General features: G+C 42.5%; 1 protein-coding gene across 1 annotated transcript in view; it reads right to left on the minus strand.

Moving 5' to 3' along the window:
• LOC109932135 (teneurin-3) overlaps nt 1–14,743 on the minus strand; it is a 793,882-nt gene that overhangs the window by 215,629 nt on the left and 563,510 nt on the right. The window contains exon 8 of the mRNA XM_048594011.1: nt 2,224–2,322. Coding sequence (XP_048449968.1) covers nt 2,224–2,322 — 99 coding nt within the window. The remainder of the gene's footprint in view (nt 1–2,223; nt 2,323–14,743) is intronic.

Consider the following 14,743-nt stretch of genomic DNA (forward strand, 5'->3'; position numbering starts at 1 on the left):
TTCCTGGCCAATCTCAATTTCTGCTGGTGAGATTTCACGGTGTCTAAACCAGCTGTTCACACTTGCTTACGTCCAAATAATAACTGCAAGCCTCAGTGCTTTGAGCTGTGTTGTGATCACAAAAGGCACTACATTTAAGTAAGCTCTTTCTTTTCTTTCAGCTTTTCCCATTGAGAGGTACAACCAATGCTGGTGCCACAACTGGCTGACAGCAGAAGGAGAACATGGCTTGACCAACTGCTCAGTTGCCAAGCATATTGTCCATTGTGGAATGGAAACATTCAGGCTAGGAACACTGCAATACGCTCAGCGAGCTGATTTAACCTGGGATGGCAACAGGAACAGTATAATTGGCCCTCAGCATTCCCAAGATAAGGTGAGAAAATTGAGAAAAGGATTCCAAGATGATACCAGAACTGAGAGGTTATAATGATCAGGAAACAGTAAGCAGGCTGGAGGCTCCTTTCTCCAGAAAGGAGACAGCTGAGAGGTCATCAGATTGAGGTTCTGCTTCCTATCACTATTCAGAGACTTGTGTCATAGGATGAAGCTCAGTAAGGTGCAGGATTGGGTTGACTCTTACGTGGGAGATGTGAAAGAAAACGTCTCTTCAGCAAACTCAACAGCAAGCAGTTTGTAGTCCCTCGAGATGTAAAACACATTCTGGCTGGAACCTACTTGAAATTCCAGTGACATTAGGTGACTGCAAGCCCAATGTGGGCAGCTCATTAGTTGGGGTGATGTGTTACCCTGGAACCCCCGATGGGGCTGGTGGAGAGGAAGACATTTTGATCCACAAACCCTTGGTTGAAAACACAACAAGTAAACACAAGGGGCCAGATTTTCCACTTCTGAATTGGGAACAAATGCAGACAGAGTGACAACAAAAAAAATGGGGAGGTTAAGGGCCAGATGCAGATCTATTACGGCCCCTGCTGACCTTCCTGAGGATGTGGGAGGGGGGAGGTGAAGAATGTGGGGAATGGGCAGTAAAGATTGGCATTTGTCTCTTTAATTAAACATATTGAGGTCAATGGGAAGCTTGTTAAATGTGTTCAACTTGCAACTTGCTGGAAACATCACTGAGACCGTCACATAGAGATGCCCTGTGGTGCTAACTAGCTCTAACCTGAGGGTAACAGGAGTGACAACACTGCAACAGTTTCTTTTGATGGAAATACGTGCAAGTCTGGACTCAAAAAAGAAGTGACTGAGCAGCAATGAGATTTCAATGACCAATTCTTTTTCTTACCCTATCCTGGATCCCAGTGCGACATTTGACCTGACCACTTTGAAGATGAAGGCTTTTTTTTACGACATGGATGCTGGCTACAGCAATGGTGGCCAATTTGGGCCTGGCTTTACACTTTGTTTCTTGGGTGACTGACTGGTCTCTCGGGTTATTTTGACACTGACTCTATGAAAATCAAATGCCCACCCCAGCAGGTCAGCAATAGAGGCTAGGAGGGGACCCACCTCCCATTTCCCACGTCCACTGGAACAATCTGGCCAGGTGGACGAAGGAACCAGCGACCAGATTTCTGAGTTGCCCTTTCTCCTGGGAAGCTGGAAAAAAATCCCCTCATTTTCTCTCAAGCACATACTCGAAGCTCACAGACTAACATCAATATGATGTCCTTGTCACATGAACACATCATGGCCGTGCTCCTTCCAGAAGATTAAGGATTTTAAATTTTGGTGAATCAATTCCATTTGTGTTAAATCTAAATGTGAACTCAATGCGGATATTTGTATATGCTGGTGCCCAATCCAAACGGAATAGCTTCATACGGATCCAAAATCCCAGGTTTCACTTTACTTTGCAGACTAAAGAAATCATAAATAGGAAGGAAAATAAATGGTAATTAGATGCCTATGTCAGCTAATGAACAGTATAATAAGCTTAAGTGGCTTAAACAGGTTAAATTGGTATGATTGGAAACTAGCCGGTGTGAATGGGAAATGAGTTGTTGCAAGGCTGTCAGACGAGTGATTTTCCTTTGTTGCTTCATGACAAACTAATATTAGGAATTTAGATCGTTTATACTGAAGCAAAACCAGAGAATAGTTCTCTGGCCTTGAAACATCACACAAATGTCATCAACAAAAAAAACCCCATCACAAAACAGAGATTTCTGTTAAGTAGTTCCAGTTCATCAATACACAGGATTCTGTGCTGGCAGCTCACATCACTTTTTGCTTTAGTTTTTCAGAATGACATACCCGTCCCCGTAACTCCCATCGTGACATGGTGGTGTAAAAACATCCATCTCTATAAGGTTGTCATGCCCATTCTCAAGAACTGCCTGCTTTGCTAATTTTCTATGTGCAGAAATGAGATATAAAATGTTAAATGAGTCAGGGGAAGCATTGACCATCAGCATTGTAAACAGCAATCAGGGAACTACATACACATTTATAAAAGGAACATTTGAATGGGGTGCATTCTACTATTATCAGGAAGGATGCAACCTTGTGTCAATCAGTTTACAAGTAAATACAACAATCCTATTGCAATAATCTAAGAGGTTCAAGACAGCTAGTGCACTGTTTATTTTTTTAAAAATCGTCTCGTGTGAAGTCATAAAGAAAAGAAGTCTTTTCAATACACGTTTTCATTTAAGTACCTAGGGTGATGACTTGCGGTCATTATTACCACTTATCAGAGCAACCCACAACTCCACCCTGATGGAGGTGTGCCTGAGACAGTTTGGTTTTTGGAGATATTTGTTCTGTCTCACTGCTGGCCAATCAATATCCAGTTATTTATTGTTCCTGCATGGCTCCAGGAAACAAGAGATCATATTTTCAGACGAGCTGCACAACAAAGAAATGATGTTGCCAGCCAGTTTGTGATTTCTCAGACTTCCAACGAAAAGTGTCACCACAAAGCGCACGCTGTGAGTTTGCACATGTTACAAGGGGAGCCCGATAGAGATGACAATTTGACACGTTTGTTATTTCCACTCATGAGGTGGCCCTGGATGTGCTCCTGAGATAGTGTGGTTGGCTTCACTCATCAAAATAAAAGCCATAATACTACCTAATCAGATCTTAAGTGAAGGGAAAGCATGGAATAGATTTTACACTCCTCCGCAAGCGGCCTTGTTGCCTGTTTGAAATTATGTGTGTGTGTGTGTGTGTGTGCGCGCGTGCACGCGTGGGCATGCATGTGTGTGTGTGCACGTGTGTTTGTGCGCATGGGGTGGGAAATGGAAGGTCACTAGGGGTAAGGGGAAAGAGGAGGCGTTCCACTGATAGTCATTTAAGTGCGATTAGCCTTATCCTGGCACTGCTGGTACATTACCCTGAGTGGAAGGAAGTGCAGTTGTTCTAACTGTTTGGACTGCTGTCGGGCAAGTGTTCGGGACTCCCCGCAGGACCACTACACTTGTATATCACCTGCTTTTAACCTTCTTCCCTCTCCCAGTCTCTTAAATCTGGCCTCCCAGTTACGCTGCCAAGACCCCTGACCCTGAGCTTCCCAGCCCTCCTGGAGGTGGTGCAGACCCAGCTGTAACTGCTGAGCCTGCAGAAGTATTCCATTCAGACTTCCTCCTGAGATCAGGACAAAGGCTTGCCTTTAAATGATTAGCACTGCTTCCAGCATTAGTTACAGCATGGATACCATTGGGATTGTTGATGAACCTTACCTTTTAGATAGGTTTTGGCAACACAGCACGCTGCAAAATTCAGTCCCTTTTTTGAAATGTATTTTTTTTTTTACTGGAACGTGATAGAGTGTGCAGCACAGAGATAGGCTACTTGACACAATATCTCGACATCAGTGTTAATGCTCCAACCAAGCACCTTTTCACCTATCTCCAGGTCATGCTATCAGCATAAACGTCCCTTCCTTTTCCCCTTACATAGTTGTTGTAAGCTTGTCAGTAACAATAAGGAGCAATTTAAGGCTATGAACTATGTGTCAGATGGCATTAAGAGATGCCATTGTAGATAATGCTAAAAGTTGCTAGAATTTGCATGTATACAGTGCTCGTCACTTCACTGGTGAACCATATGTTCTATTTAGAGAAATACAGAGCAATTCTTAGCTGTTTACTGATGAGCACTGGGGTTACATATCAGTTAAGATTGCAGGAAGAGGAGCAGGCAATTTAAACCCCCAGATCCACACCAAGTCCCGCCTGCCATTCATTAAGATCAAGATTGCTCTGACCGCTAACTCCATATAAATTACTTATCACTATATAGCCATTGGATAACAAAAATCAATCGTAGATTTAAAATTAACAGTTGGTCTAGCAACAAATACCATTTGAATATTCAAGTCTCAAACCTTCCTTTGCATGAAACACTGTTTCCGAACATCACTTCTGAAAGATCTGGCTCTGTTAAGGCCTAGTCCAGGACTTCCCAACTTGCAAATATTGATCCTCCCTCTGTCCCCCTTACCATCTTGACAACATCAATTACATCACCCCATAATCTTTAAAATTTCAGGAAACAGAATCTGAGATTGTGCAATCTCTCTTCACAGCTTAGCTGTTGGGAGTCCAAGTATTCTCACAGACAAATGCTGGTTTAACTCCCTCCAAAATAAAGACATATCCTTCCAAATTTGCACTGCGCTGAAATGCTCACAGTACTTTGCGTATGGGCTCACCTGGGCTAAGGTATCGCTTCTACACTTTCTAGTCTAGTTGTCTAGACATAAAGGTTAACATTCCATTGGCCTTTTTGACAATTTACTCTACTTATTCATGACACGTGGGCCTTCACTGCTATCTGGATTTGCACCATTTAGAAAGTACTCTGTCATATTGCCTTTGGTTCCAACAGTGTCAAGTTTGTTGAAAGGTCTCTCATGAGGACCTTTTTCCAATGGCTTCAAGAAGTCTATAAAAAATGATATTCACAGACATTCCTTTTTCCACCACTGTAGTCAGTTCTTCAATATTGAGTAATTTCTTGTCAACAAATGTTAGGCAATATTTTACATAATTTGCCAATTTCCTTTTCTGTTCGATGTTTTCCTTCCACCTGCCACAAAACAGAACACAGCTTATCATCCCAAATTACCCCACCTCCCTGAACCCTGCACCCCTTCAGGGGAATGGGACAATTACCTGATGAGAAACAATATTGCTGGTCTACTGGGAAAGGGTGGGGTGTGGGGCCAGCTAAATGGTTCTTGCTGAGACCCATCATGGGCTATCTGGGCCAACCAGCCTCCTTCTATGTGTGTGACTATTTTCTTAATCTAGGATTCTACAAGGACTAATGTAAAAGGATTTGGAGAACCAGAAAAAGAGTGAAAAATTCAAAAAGACGCAAAGGTGGGCTCCTGAAGAAACAAGCGCAAGTTCAACTAGGGCAAAAGAGACAGCACGAAGTTTTAAAGTACTCACTAAACAATAGCTACAGATTCTAGGTTAGGAACAGTCGGATACTGCCAGAACTGAAGAATCCCAAAGTGAGAATCTGGACTGGGAAAGTGACTTGAGCAGGAATTGTCATAAAATATATAGGGAAATGATAGGAAAAATAAAGATATTAAAGTCTCTTTCAATTTAGTGCCACAGAAAATTAGTTTTAAGCTAATAGGTTTTCAATTAATTTATCACAATTAACCTATATTCTGAGAGTGCTGATATCCTGTATAGAGGTTATGATTTATTCCACTGATTCATAATTAATCTAACTTTCTACATGAGTCCAATGCTTATTACGCCTTTATTAAAGGACTTATCGACCATATTAATTTGTTTTTGCTGCTTAAAAGAAAGTCAGTACACATAAAATTTACTCAAACAATAAATTAACCACAGAGGTGTTCCCCAGAGTTGAGGTGATAAATCCCCATTGATGGTGAATATATGGACTTTCAAAGTTTGATAAAGTACCATTTCACAGACTTGTTAACAAGACTGACACCCAAGGGACGAAAGGGGCAGTGGCTGCATATGTATGAAATTTGATAAGAGACAGAAAGCAGTGAATCATGGTGAACAGTTAGTTTCAGATTGGAGGAATTTATAGTAATGTCCTTTTGGGGTCAGTATTTGGACCGGTACTGTTTTTGGGACATATTCATGAGGTACAGTTGAGTTGGCAGTGGATGATTTCAACGTGATACAAAACTCAAAAATGTAGCAAATAAGGTGGATAGTGACAGATGTCTGAAGCACTTAGAAAAACCAATGAAATCCACAAGACACATGGCTGGTGAAACTTCATGCTGCAAGTTCTGTTGTCATGTATTGTGGTCAGAAGATGGACAAGTGGCATTATAAACAAAAGGCACAATAATAAAGTGGTGTAAAGAGTCCCGAACTACTCCTGAACTTAGTGATTTGTTCAGTCATTTCCAGAACAGGTAAGAGTCAACTGCTTTGCTATGGATTTGAGGTCACATGTAGATGTTAGATTTCCTTACCGAAAGGGAATGAGTGAATCAGACAGGCTTTTACCTTATCAGTGATTGTTTCATAGGCATTGTTATAGATGCGAGCTTTTTAATTCTGGGTTTTATTAATTGAATTTAAACTTCTCCAGCTGTCGTGGATGGATTTGAATGCCTGTGTTGGGACGTTTGTAACTTCAAATGATTGTTTTTTGAATACCAGAGCAGCTCCCTTCTTCACTGTCTCTTTTCTGCTGTCCCTTCCCGTCTCCTTGCCTCCCTCAGGCTCTGTCTCACTCCTCTCCCTGTACTTCCCTCCCTTCACGTCTAACTCCTTCCCTCCCTCCCTGTCTCACTGCCTCCCTCCTTCCCTCCCTCCTTGTCTCACTGCCTTCCTCCTTCCCTCCCTCCTTGTCTCACTGCCTCCCTCCCTGTCTCACTGCGTCCTTCCCTCCCTTCGAGTCTCACTCCTTCCCTCCTTCCCTGTCACACTGCCTCCCTCCTTCCCTGTCTCACTGCCTCCCTCTGTCCCTTCCACTCCCCCACTGTCTTGCTGCCTTCTTCCCCACCCGTCTCACTGCCTGCCTCCTTCCCTCCCTCTCTGTCTCACTGCCTCCCTCTCACTTTCTTCCCTGTCTCACTGCCTCCATCCCCATCTCACTGCATCCCTCCCTACCTCACCGTCTCACTGCTTCTCTCCCTCCCTCACTGTCTCACTGCCTCGCTTCTTCCCTCTCTGTCTCACTGCCTCCCTCCCTCTTGCCCTGACGGTTATCATCACTGTCGTCATGCTTTCGGGAAAAGCAGAAAGGAAGATATGATCAGGAGTAGGTCATTCAGCAACTTGACCCTGTTCTGCCATTCAAAGGGTCATGACAGTACCTATAACAAAAATCCATCATTCTCATCTTTGACCTTCCCAGCCCCTATGGCTTATGACAGTGAGAGTTCCAGTCTTTGTGCAAAGACATCAGCCCTGAAAGGCAGTGGTCTGATTTTAAGGCAATGGTCCCCTGTTGTGATCTCCTGCACCAGAGGAAATAGTTTCTAACCATTCACCCAATTATAGCTTCCATCATCTTTAAACAGCTCCATTAGGTCACTTATTAATCATTTGTACTCAAGGGAATACATGCCTTGTTAGGATAAGCTGTCCCGATAGTTTCACCTCTTTAGCCTCAGGAGTCATACTGGTGAGTCTGGCAATGTATGTCACCTCTAAGCCTAAGCATTTTTCCTGAAGTGCGAGGTCCAGTTCATGTTCATTACCTGGATCACTCAACAGTGCTGAACCAAAACCAAGGGGGAACCAGATCATTTCGTTATTATTGCATTGCTGTTGCGGATCCTTGCCGTGCACAAACTGGCTTTCACATTTACTGCATTACAACTGTGATTACAGTGTAAGAATATTTCAGTGGCTGTAAAGCGTGTTGGCACGTCCTAAGACTGCGAAACACATTATAAAAATTAATTCATATAGGAAGAAAGGCTTGCATTTAATTTATTTATGGCTTCGCGAGTACATATGAAATAGGAGCAGAAGTAGGCTATTTGGACCTTCAAGTCTGCTCTGCCCTTTACTAAGATTATGGCTGTTCTCTTTGCATTTTGAATTTGACAACCCCACCTCACTCTGGTGAGCTTCAATCCACCTGCTTAACAAGAACTCCTCTACCTGCACCTTAAAAATACTCGACGGCTCTGTTTCCACCACCTTCTGAGGCAGAGATGTTACAAAATCGCACAATCTTCTGAGCAAAATATCTCGATGTGGACGTGCTGCTGTTGGACTGGGGTGCGCAAGGTCAGAAGGCACACAACACCAGGTTATAGTCCAACAGGTTTATTTGAAATCACAAGCTTTTGTCACTTCACCTGATGAAGGAACAGTGCTCCGAAAGCTTGTGATTTCAAATAAACCTGTTGGACTATAACCTGGTGTTGCATGACTTCTGATCTTTTTTCCTCAAACAAACTGTGCACCCAAGGAAGGTCTTATAAATGCTTCCTCAGCGAAAGACTGTAATTTCTTCACTGTGGCATATATTTGATGCATGTGCCAAAACTAAGACGCACTTTCAAGTGAAATAATGGTGCACTTTATCCTGAATATGTAAAACAGTTGGATTAAATTCATCAGTGTCATAATTTCTTCCGCTTTGTTTCACTGTGTAGAGATGGGGAGGTGGGGTCAACAGGAGAAATCACCTGAAAGTGTCATGTCAGCGACTATAATTATATGAATCAAGAACAATTCTGCACAGCCAGCAAGAGAGCTTGGTGTGCACATGCCATAAAGTGTGGCATTTCCATTCTCAAGCACATCCGATTCTGGATAGTTGCTTTCGAAATTAGAGCAGTCAAGTTACACAGTGCCGGAGGAGAAAGAGGGGAAGGGAGGGTGCTTCCCCAGACTTTCATGCTCTCAGCTACATGCCCATGGTCAGGCTTTCAGATTGCCATATGTTGGAAACAGGTAGATTAGCTTGCATTCAGCTATCCACAGAGCCTTTGCTGGAATCGGATAAGCACTGACAGACCGCAGGCGCAGAGAGGGTCAGCATATTGGGCGATGCCCTCCTTATGAAACGAGTCCAGCAATATGCAAACACTCACAAATGAGAAAAAGCCGCTTAACTGATGTAAAGATTGTCAGCCGATATCTGTGGCATTGTATCCCAGCAGAGATGTTCAGGAATCCAGGGAGCAAAGACAGGGAGGAGAGAAAATGGAAATAATTGTGGAACAAGGAAGCTCGACATTTTAAGATCTTGATTAAATAACCTCAGACACCAAATATATCTTTGTGCATGAGAAAAACTGAAGCCCTTCATTTCATTGTAATCACATAATTTGCAGCTGACAATGGTTAACTGGAGTGCAACAAGAACTGTCACACAAAAACCAATTATCTTCCTTCATTGATCTCAACATGAACTGAAGTTTCCATCGGTGAAAGCCAGAGGCTCTATCTAATGATGAGACATGTTACATACACTGAGGGTGTTACCAGGGCAAACATCTTATAAGTCATGCAGCAACAAACCGTGAGCTGCCAGCTCTCTGTGATACACTGCCTACAAGAGTCTCATTTGTGGGACAAGGGAAAAAGAAAACAGCTGTGTATTTGCTAAGGTTTAATGTATTGTCTTTGGGGAATGGAAAACACACTGGATCTGGGATAACATGCCACACGTTAGGTTACTTAATAAGACAGGAGCCCATGGTGCTGGGGGGAGTAAATTAGAGATTGGCTAACTAATCGAAGACAGACAGTTGGGATAAGCTAAGCAATTTCAGAATGGTAACCTGTAACCAGTGGGGTGCCACAGGATTCACAGCTGGAACCACAATTATTTACAATATAAATTAATAACTTGGACAAGGAAAATGAATGTACTATAACCAAGTACGTGAATGGTACAAAACCAGGTGGGAAGGCAAATGGTGAGGATATCTCAAAGACTCTGCAGCGGGATACAGACAGGTGAAATGAATGGGCAGAAACTTGGCAGATGGAACATAATGTGAAAAAAATGTGAGGTTATGCATTTTGGCATTACGACTAGAGGATATGAATATTATTTCAATGGATAAAGCCGCAACACAGAGTGATTAGGGAGTTCTCATGTAAAAGCTAGTAAACACATTTAGCTGGTAATAAGGAAGACAAATGGAATTGAGTTTAAAAAGGGAAAGTTTCACTAAAGCTATGGTAATTGCCAGACCACACAGAATCCTTACAGCGTGGAAGCAGGCCATTCAGCCCATTAAGTCCACACCAACCCGCCAAAGAGCATCCCACCCAGACCCATCCTACTACCCTATCCCTGTAAGCCTGCATATCCCATAGCTACTCCACATAACTTACACATCCCTGGACACTACCGGCAATTTAGCATGGCCAATCCACTGAGCCTGCACATCTTTGGACTGTGGGAGGAAACCAGAGCACCCGGAGGAAACCCATGCAGATATGGGGAGAACGTGCAAACACCACACAGTCGCGCAAGGACTGCTAACCACCCATGCTGCCTTCTATGAACAGTTTTGGGCCCTTATTGAAAGAAAGATATACTGGCATTGGAGGCATCCAAAGAAGCTCACAAGGTTGATCCTAGGTGTGCAGAAATTGTCTAATGAGGAGAGGTTGGGATGGTTGGGCCCATATTCATTGGAGTTTATCAGAATGAGAGGAAACCTTATTGAAAAATGTAAGATTCTAAAGGATAAGTGTGGAAAGGTTGTTTCTCCTTGTCAGAGAGTCTAGGGCCAGAGGGCATGGTCTCAAGAGTAAAGGGTCATGCCCAGCTAGGACAGAAGCCATCTATCAGATGGTAGTGAATCTATTGAATTCTTTACCAGAGAAGACTGTCAAGGCTGATCATTAAGTATATTCAAGACTGAGATTGACAGAGTTTTAATCGTGGATTATGGGCAAAAGACAGGAAAGTGGAGTTGAGAATTATCATACCAGCCATGATCTCAGTAAATGGAGGAGCTGACTCGATGGGCTGAATAGGCTACAGCTCTGACATCTCATGGTTTTATAAAGAGGGTTGCATTTGCTTTCTCCTTAGTAAAGAGATGGGATATCTTTGCTGAAAGCATTATTAGAGAGCCAAACGGCTTTCTCTCAGAACTGACCTCTTTTATGAAAGCTAATTCAGGGCATGTGGCCTTCACTGCCTGAATTAGCAGTGCCCATCCTTAATGGCCCTTGAAAAGGTCGTGGTCCTGCTTGCACCACCATAATCCATTTGATGTTGGTCCACCGAGGGTGTTGTTGGGGAGAGAATTTTAAGATTTGGACCCAGCCACAGTGAAGGAACAGCAAGGCATTTCCACATCAAGATGGTTAGTAGCCTGGAGAAGAACTTGCAAGTGATAGTGTTCCCATGTATTTAGTGCACTTGTCCTTCTAGATACTAGATGTGCATGGTCCTGTGTTCAGAGATGTTGCTTAAAGAGACATGGTGAACTTCTACAGTGTATCTTTCTACAGAGGCTGCTGTTACTGAGCATTGGTGATGGAGGGAATTAATATTTGTGGATGCGGTGCAAATCAAATGAGCTGCTTCCTCCTGGATGGTTTTGTGTTCCTTGAATGTTGTTGGAGCAGCACTCATCCAGGTAAGCGGGGAATATCCTGTCACACAGCTGACTTGTGGATGGTGGACGGGCTTTATGGAGAGGTGAATGACTTGCTGCATAATTGCTAGCCTCAGACCTGATCTTGTAGCCACCTGCTCTTCTGTGGCTTATGTTGTTTTAAGGGGTGACGACTGGAATACTTACCTTCTCTCAGGCTTGGTTCCAAGCTCAACCACTCCGAGATCTGGTAAAATTCAGAATTTAGGAAGGAATTCACTTTTTCCCAACTGTGCCCTATATAACATTAAGGTCAAAAGAGCAACTATGTACATTTCCTGGTCTCAGACCAAACAGTCTTTGGTATCCATCTCAGTTGTGCTGTTGATTTGGTGCCAAACTTTGAATGGACTGTCACATCTCCTTTAGACTATGAATCAAACACTGACCGTCGGTACAGAAAGATTTGCAATCAAGCCTGACTCTGGCAGTGATCAAAAACACCCGATGAACTCACCGTATTTCAAGTTCCATACATTACTCAACACATACTGAATCGAGCATCATGCCAATGAAAAAAATCAAGAAAATGAAGATAGTTTCCTTTCTACAAACCACCAAATGTAAATCTAATGCAATTGTTCTCTGCAAAATAAGGTGCAAGAATGGTGGCGTACAGAATAAACAAGAGTGCTGTCAAAATAAGTTTGAACCTTAACTCAGATCATCCATCACCTGAGGAATGTCAATACTAAGTTCCTAAACATGAAATCAATGATAATTAAGGCTATCTCACAAGGAACCACAGCCAACCGACCAAAGCTGTAATTAAAACTGCTGGAGTCTTGTATGAAGTCGTCATCAATGCAAGAATACCACAATACAATTATTTGCAAACAGCAGATCAGTTGTCCTGTGGCGCCAAACTCAAGAAGTACAACAAAAAATTGTGGTCGAATAATTTTGCATTTCAAACTGTAGTCAGCGTCAAATCACTTGCCTGTCAAGTTCATCAAAGAGAAGGGACGTTGAAATATCTGCGCACAGACTGATGTAGAAGTAGGAATGATGAGTAAGAATGAACACGAATAATCAACAAACTTGTTACTGAAAGAGATTCACAACATTTCACTTTGCTGCTTCCCAGCAGGTATTGCTGGAAAGGGCTAGATTGGATATTGTACTCAGAATGAATCATCACTGCCTCATCATTGCCCATCTTTAGTTGCCCTTCAAAGTAGGAGGTGAGAAGTGGTTTAAAGTTTATTTGAGTACATGCTCAAGGCTGCAATGTATTGATGCACTGATGGGAAAAGACAAGGGTCTGTCTGTGGGCGACCCGTGATGAATTCAGAACTTGGCATGCTGTCAGGAGGAAACTGCAACTGGAGGGAAAATAATTATAGACAGGCAGCTAGACAGGAATCCAGAGGATGAGTCAATACTAATTCCACTTGGGCACTTCTTAGTGCCAAAAAGAAAAACAGTCTATCATTTATATAGCACATCCTATGGCCTCAAGTCATTACAAAGCATTTTACCAGAAAACAAAGAATTTTTGCAAGAATTGTTCTTGTAATGCCGGAAATATGGTGGCCAATTTGCATGCAACAGTATTCCAAGAACAATGAAGTAATGAATAAATAATCTGTTTTGGTGATGATGGACAAATATCAGGTTGTGCATTGGGAGAACTTGCATTCACATAGCACCTTTAATGTTGCAAGTCGTTCCATGGTGCTTCATTGGAGTGTTATTCAACTAAATTTGGCTCAAAGTCATATAAAAAGATGCTGCGTTAGAAGAGGGATAGGTTACATAGAGACACATCAATTAGTAGGCCATTTGCTTTATTGAGCTTGCTCCGCCATTTATCTAACTCAGTACCCTGTTCTCACTTTCTCCCAATACTTTGATCCCTTTAGCATGAAGGACTACATCTAACTCCATCTTGAAAACATTCAATGTTTTGCTCTCAAATGTTTTCTATGGCAAGGTGTTCTAGAGGCTCACACCACTCTACAGGTAGAGAAATTTCTCATCTCAGTCATAAATGGCCTATCCTGTATCCTCAGACTGCGATCCCTGGTTCTGGAACCCCTAGTCATTGGGGACATCCTTCCAGTGCTGTTAGAAATTTAGAATGATTGGATGTACTAAAGGGCAGAATTGGAGGAGCGCAGAGATCTCAAAGAGTTTTCAGTCTGGTGGGGGTTATAGAAACAGGGGGTCAGTGAGGCTATGGAGGGATAAGAGAACATGGGTGAGAATATTCACACTTATAAAGCCAAGGAATGGTGGCAAAAGCAAAAGGAGGACAACTCTGTGTGTAACAGCATGTGGAGGCAGTGGTAAATGTCACTGGACGACGAATCCCCATCCCATGTGCTAATCCCACCAAGGCAGATGGTCAAATTTAAATTCAATATATATCTGGGTCTAATGGCGAGCATGTAGTCACTGTCGATTGTCCTAAAAACCTGTCTGATTCACTCATGTCTTTTAGGGAAGGAAATTTGCTGTACTCACCTGGTCTGAACTACATATGACTCCAGACCCACAGAAATGTGGTTGACTCTTAACTCCCCTAGAGTGATCAGGGATGTGCAAACAATGCTGGTCTAGCCAGCAATGGCATGTCCTTGAATATTTTAAAGACAGTTATGTGAATGATTAACTAACAAGGGAGATGAAACGTATCAGGGGGTAGACACAAAGATAGAATTGAGGTCACAATCAGATCAGATTTGATCTTGTCAAATCACAAAGCAGGGTTGAGAGGTCAGCAGGCCCATCCCTGCTCCTCATTCATATATTTATCTCCCCAGGGTAACAAACTAGTGTTTGCAGACAGTAACCAGTAGCCTACTTGGTTCTACAGCGTGGATTGTGAATGGATTTCCCTTGCATTTGTAAAAGATAAATCTGACTTTCAGAATGTGACTTACAATTTTGAAGCAACAATGATTTAATGATTTAATTAGAAGTAAATCTTTCTTATACAATGTTAATCTCAGAGGTCATGCAATGACTTCATGCCATCAGGTTCTCAGTTGGGACTTGTCAAAAGTCAGCAACCTTGACAGTAGTTCAAACTAAAATACACTACTACTTCAAAGAAATTGAAGGAATCATTAATAAAACAACAGGAGGTGCAGATAATGCAATTTTAATCCCACATCACTTATACTCTTCCTGAAACTTACACATATGACCAACAAAGCACTGGATACTGTGGACACATTAGACTTACTGTTTTAATATAATCACATGGAGCCTTCA

Source organism: Rhincodon typus, chromosome 3 (assembly GCF_021869965.1).
Source record: "Rhincodon typus isolate 14 chromosome 3, sRhiTyp1.1, whole genome shotgun sequence".
Taxonomy (NCBI): Eukaryota; Metazoa; Chordata; class Chondrichthyes; order Orectolobiformes; family Rhincodontidae; genus Rhincodon; species Rhincodon typus.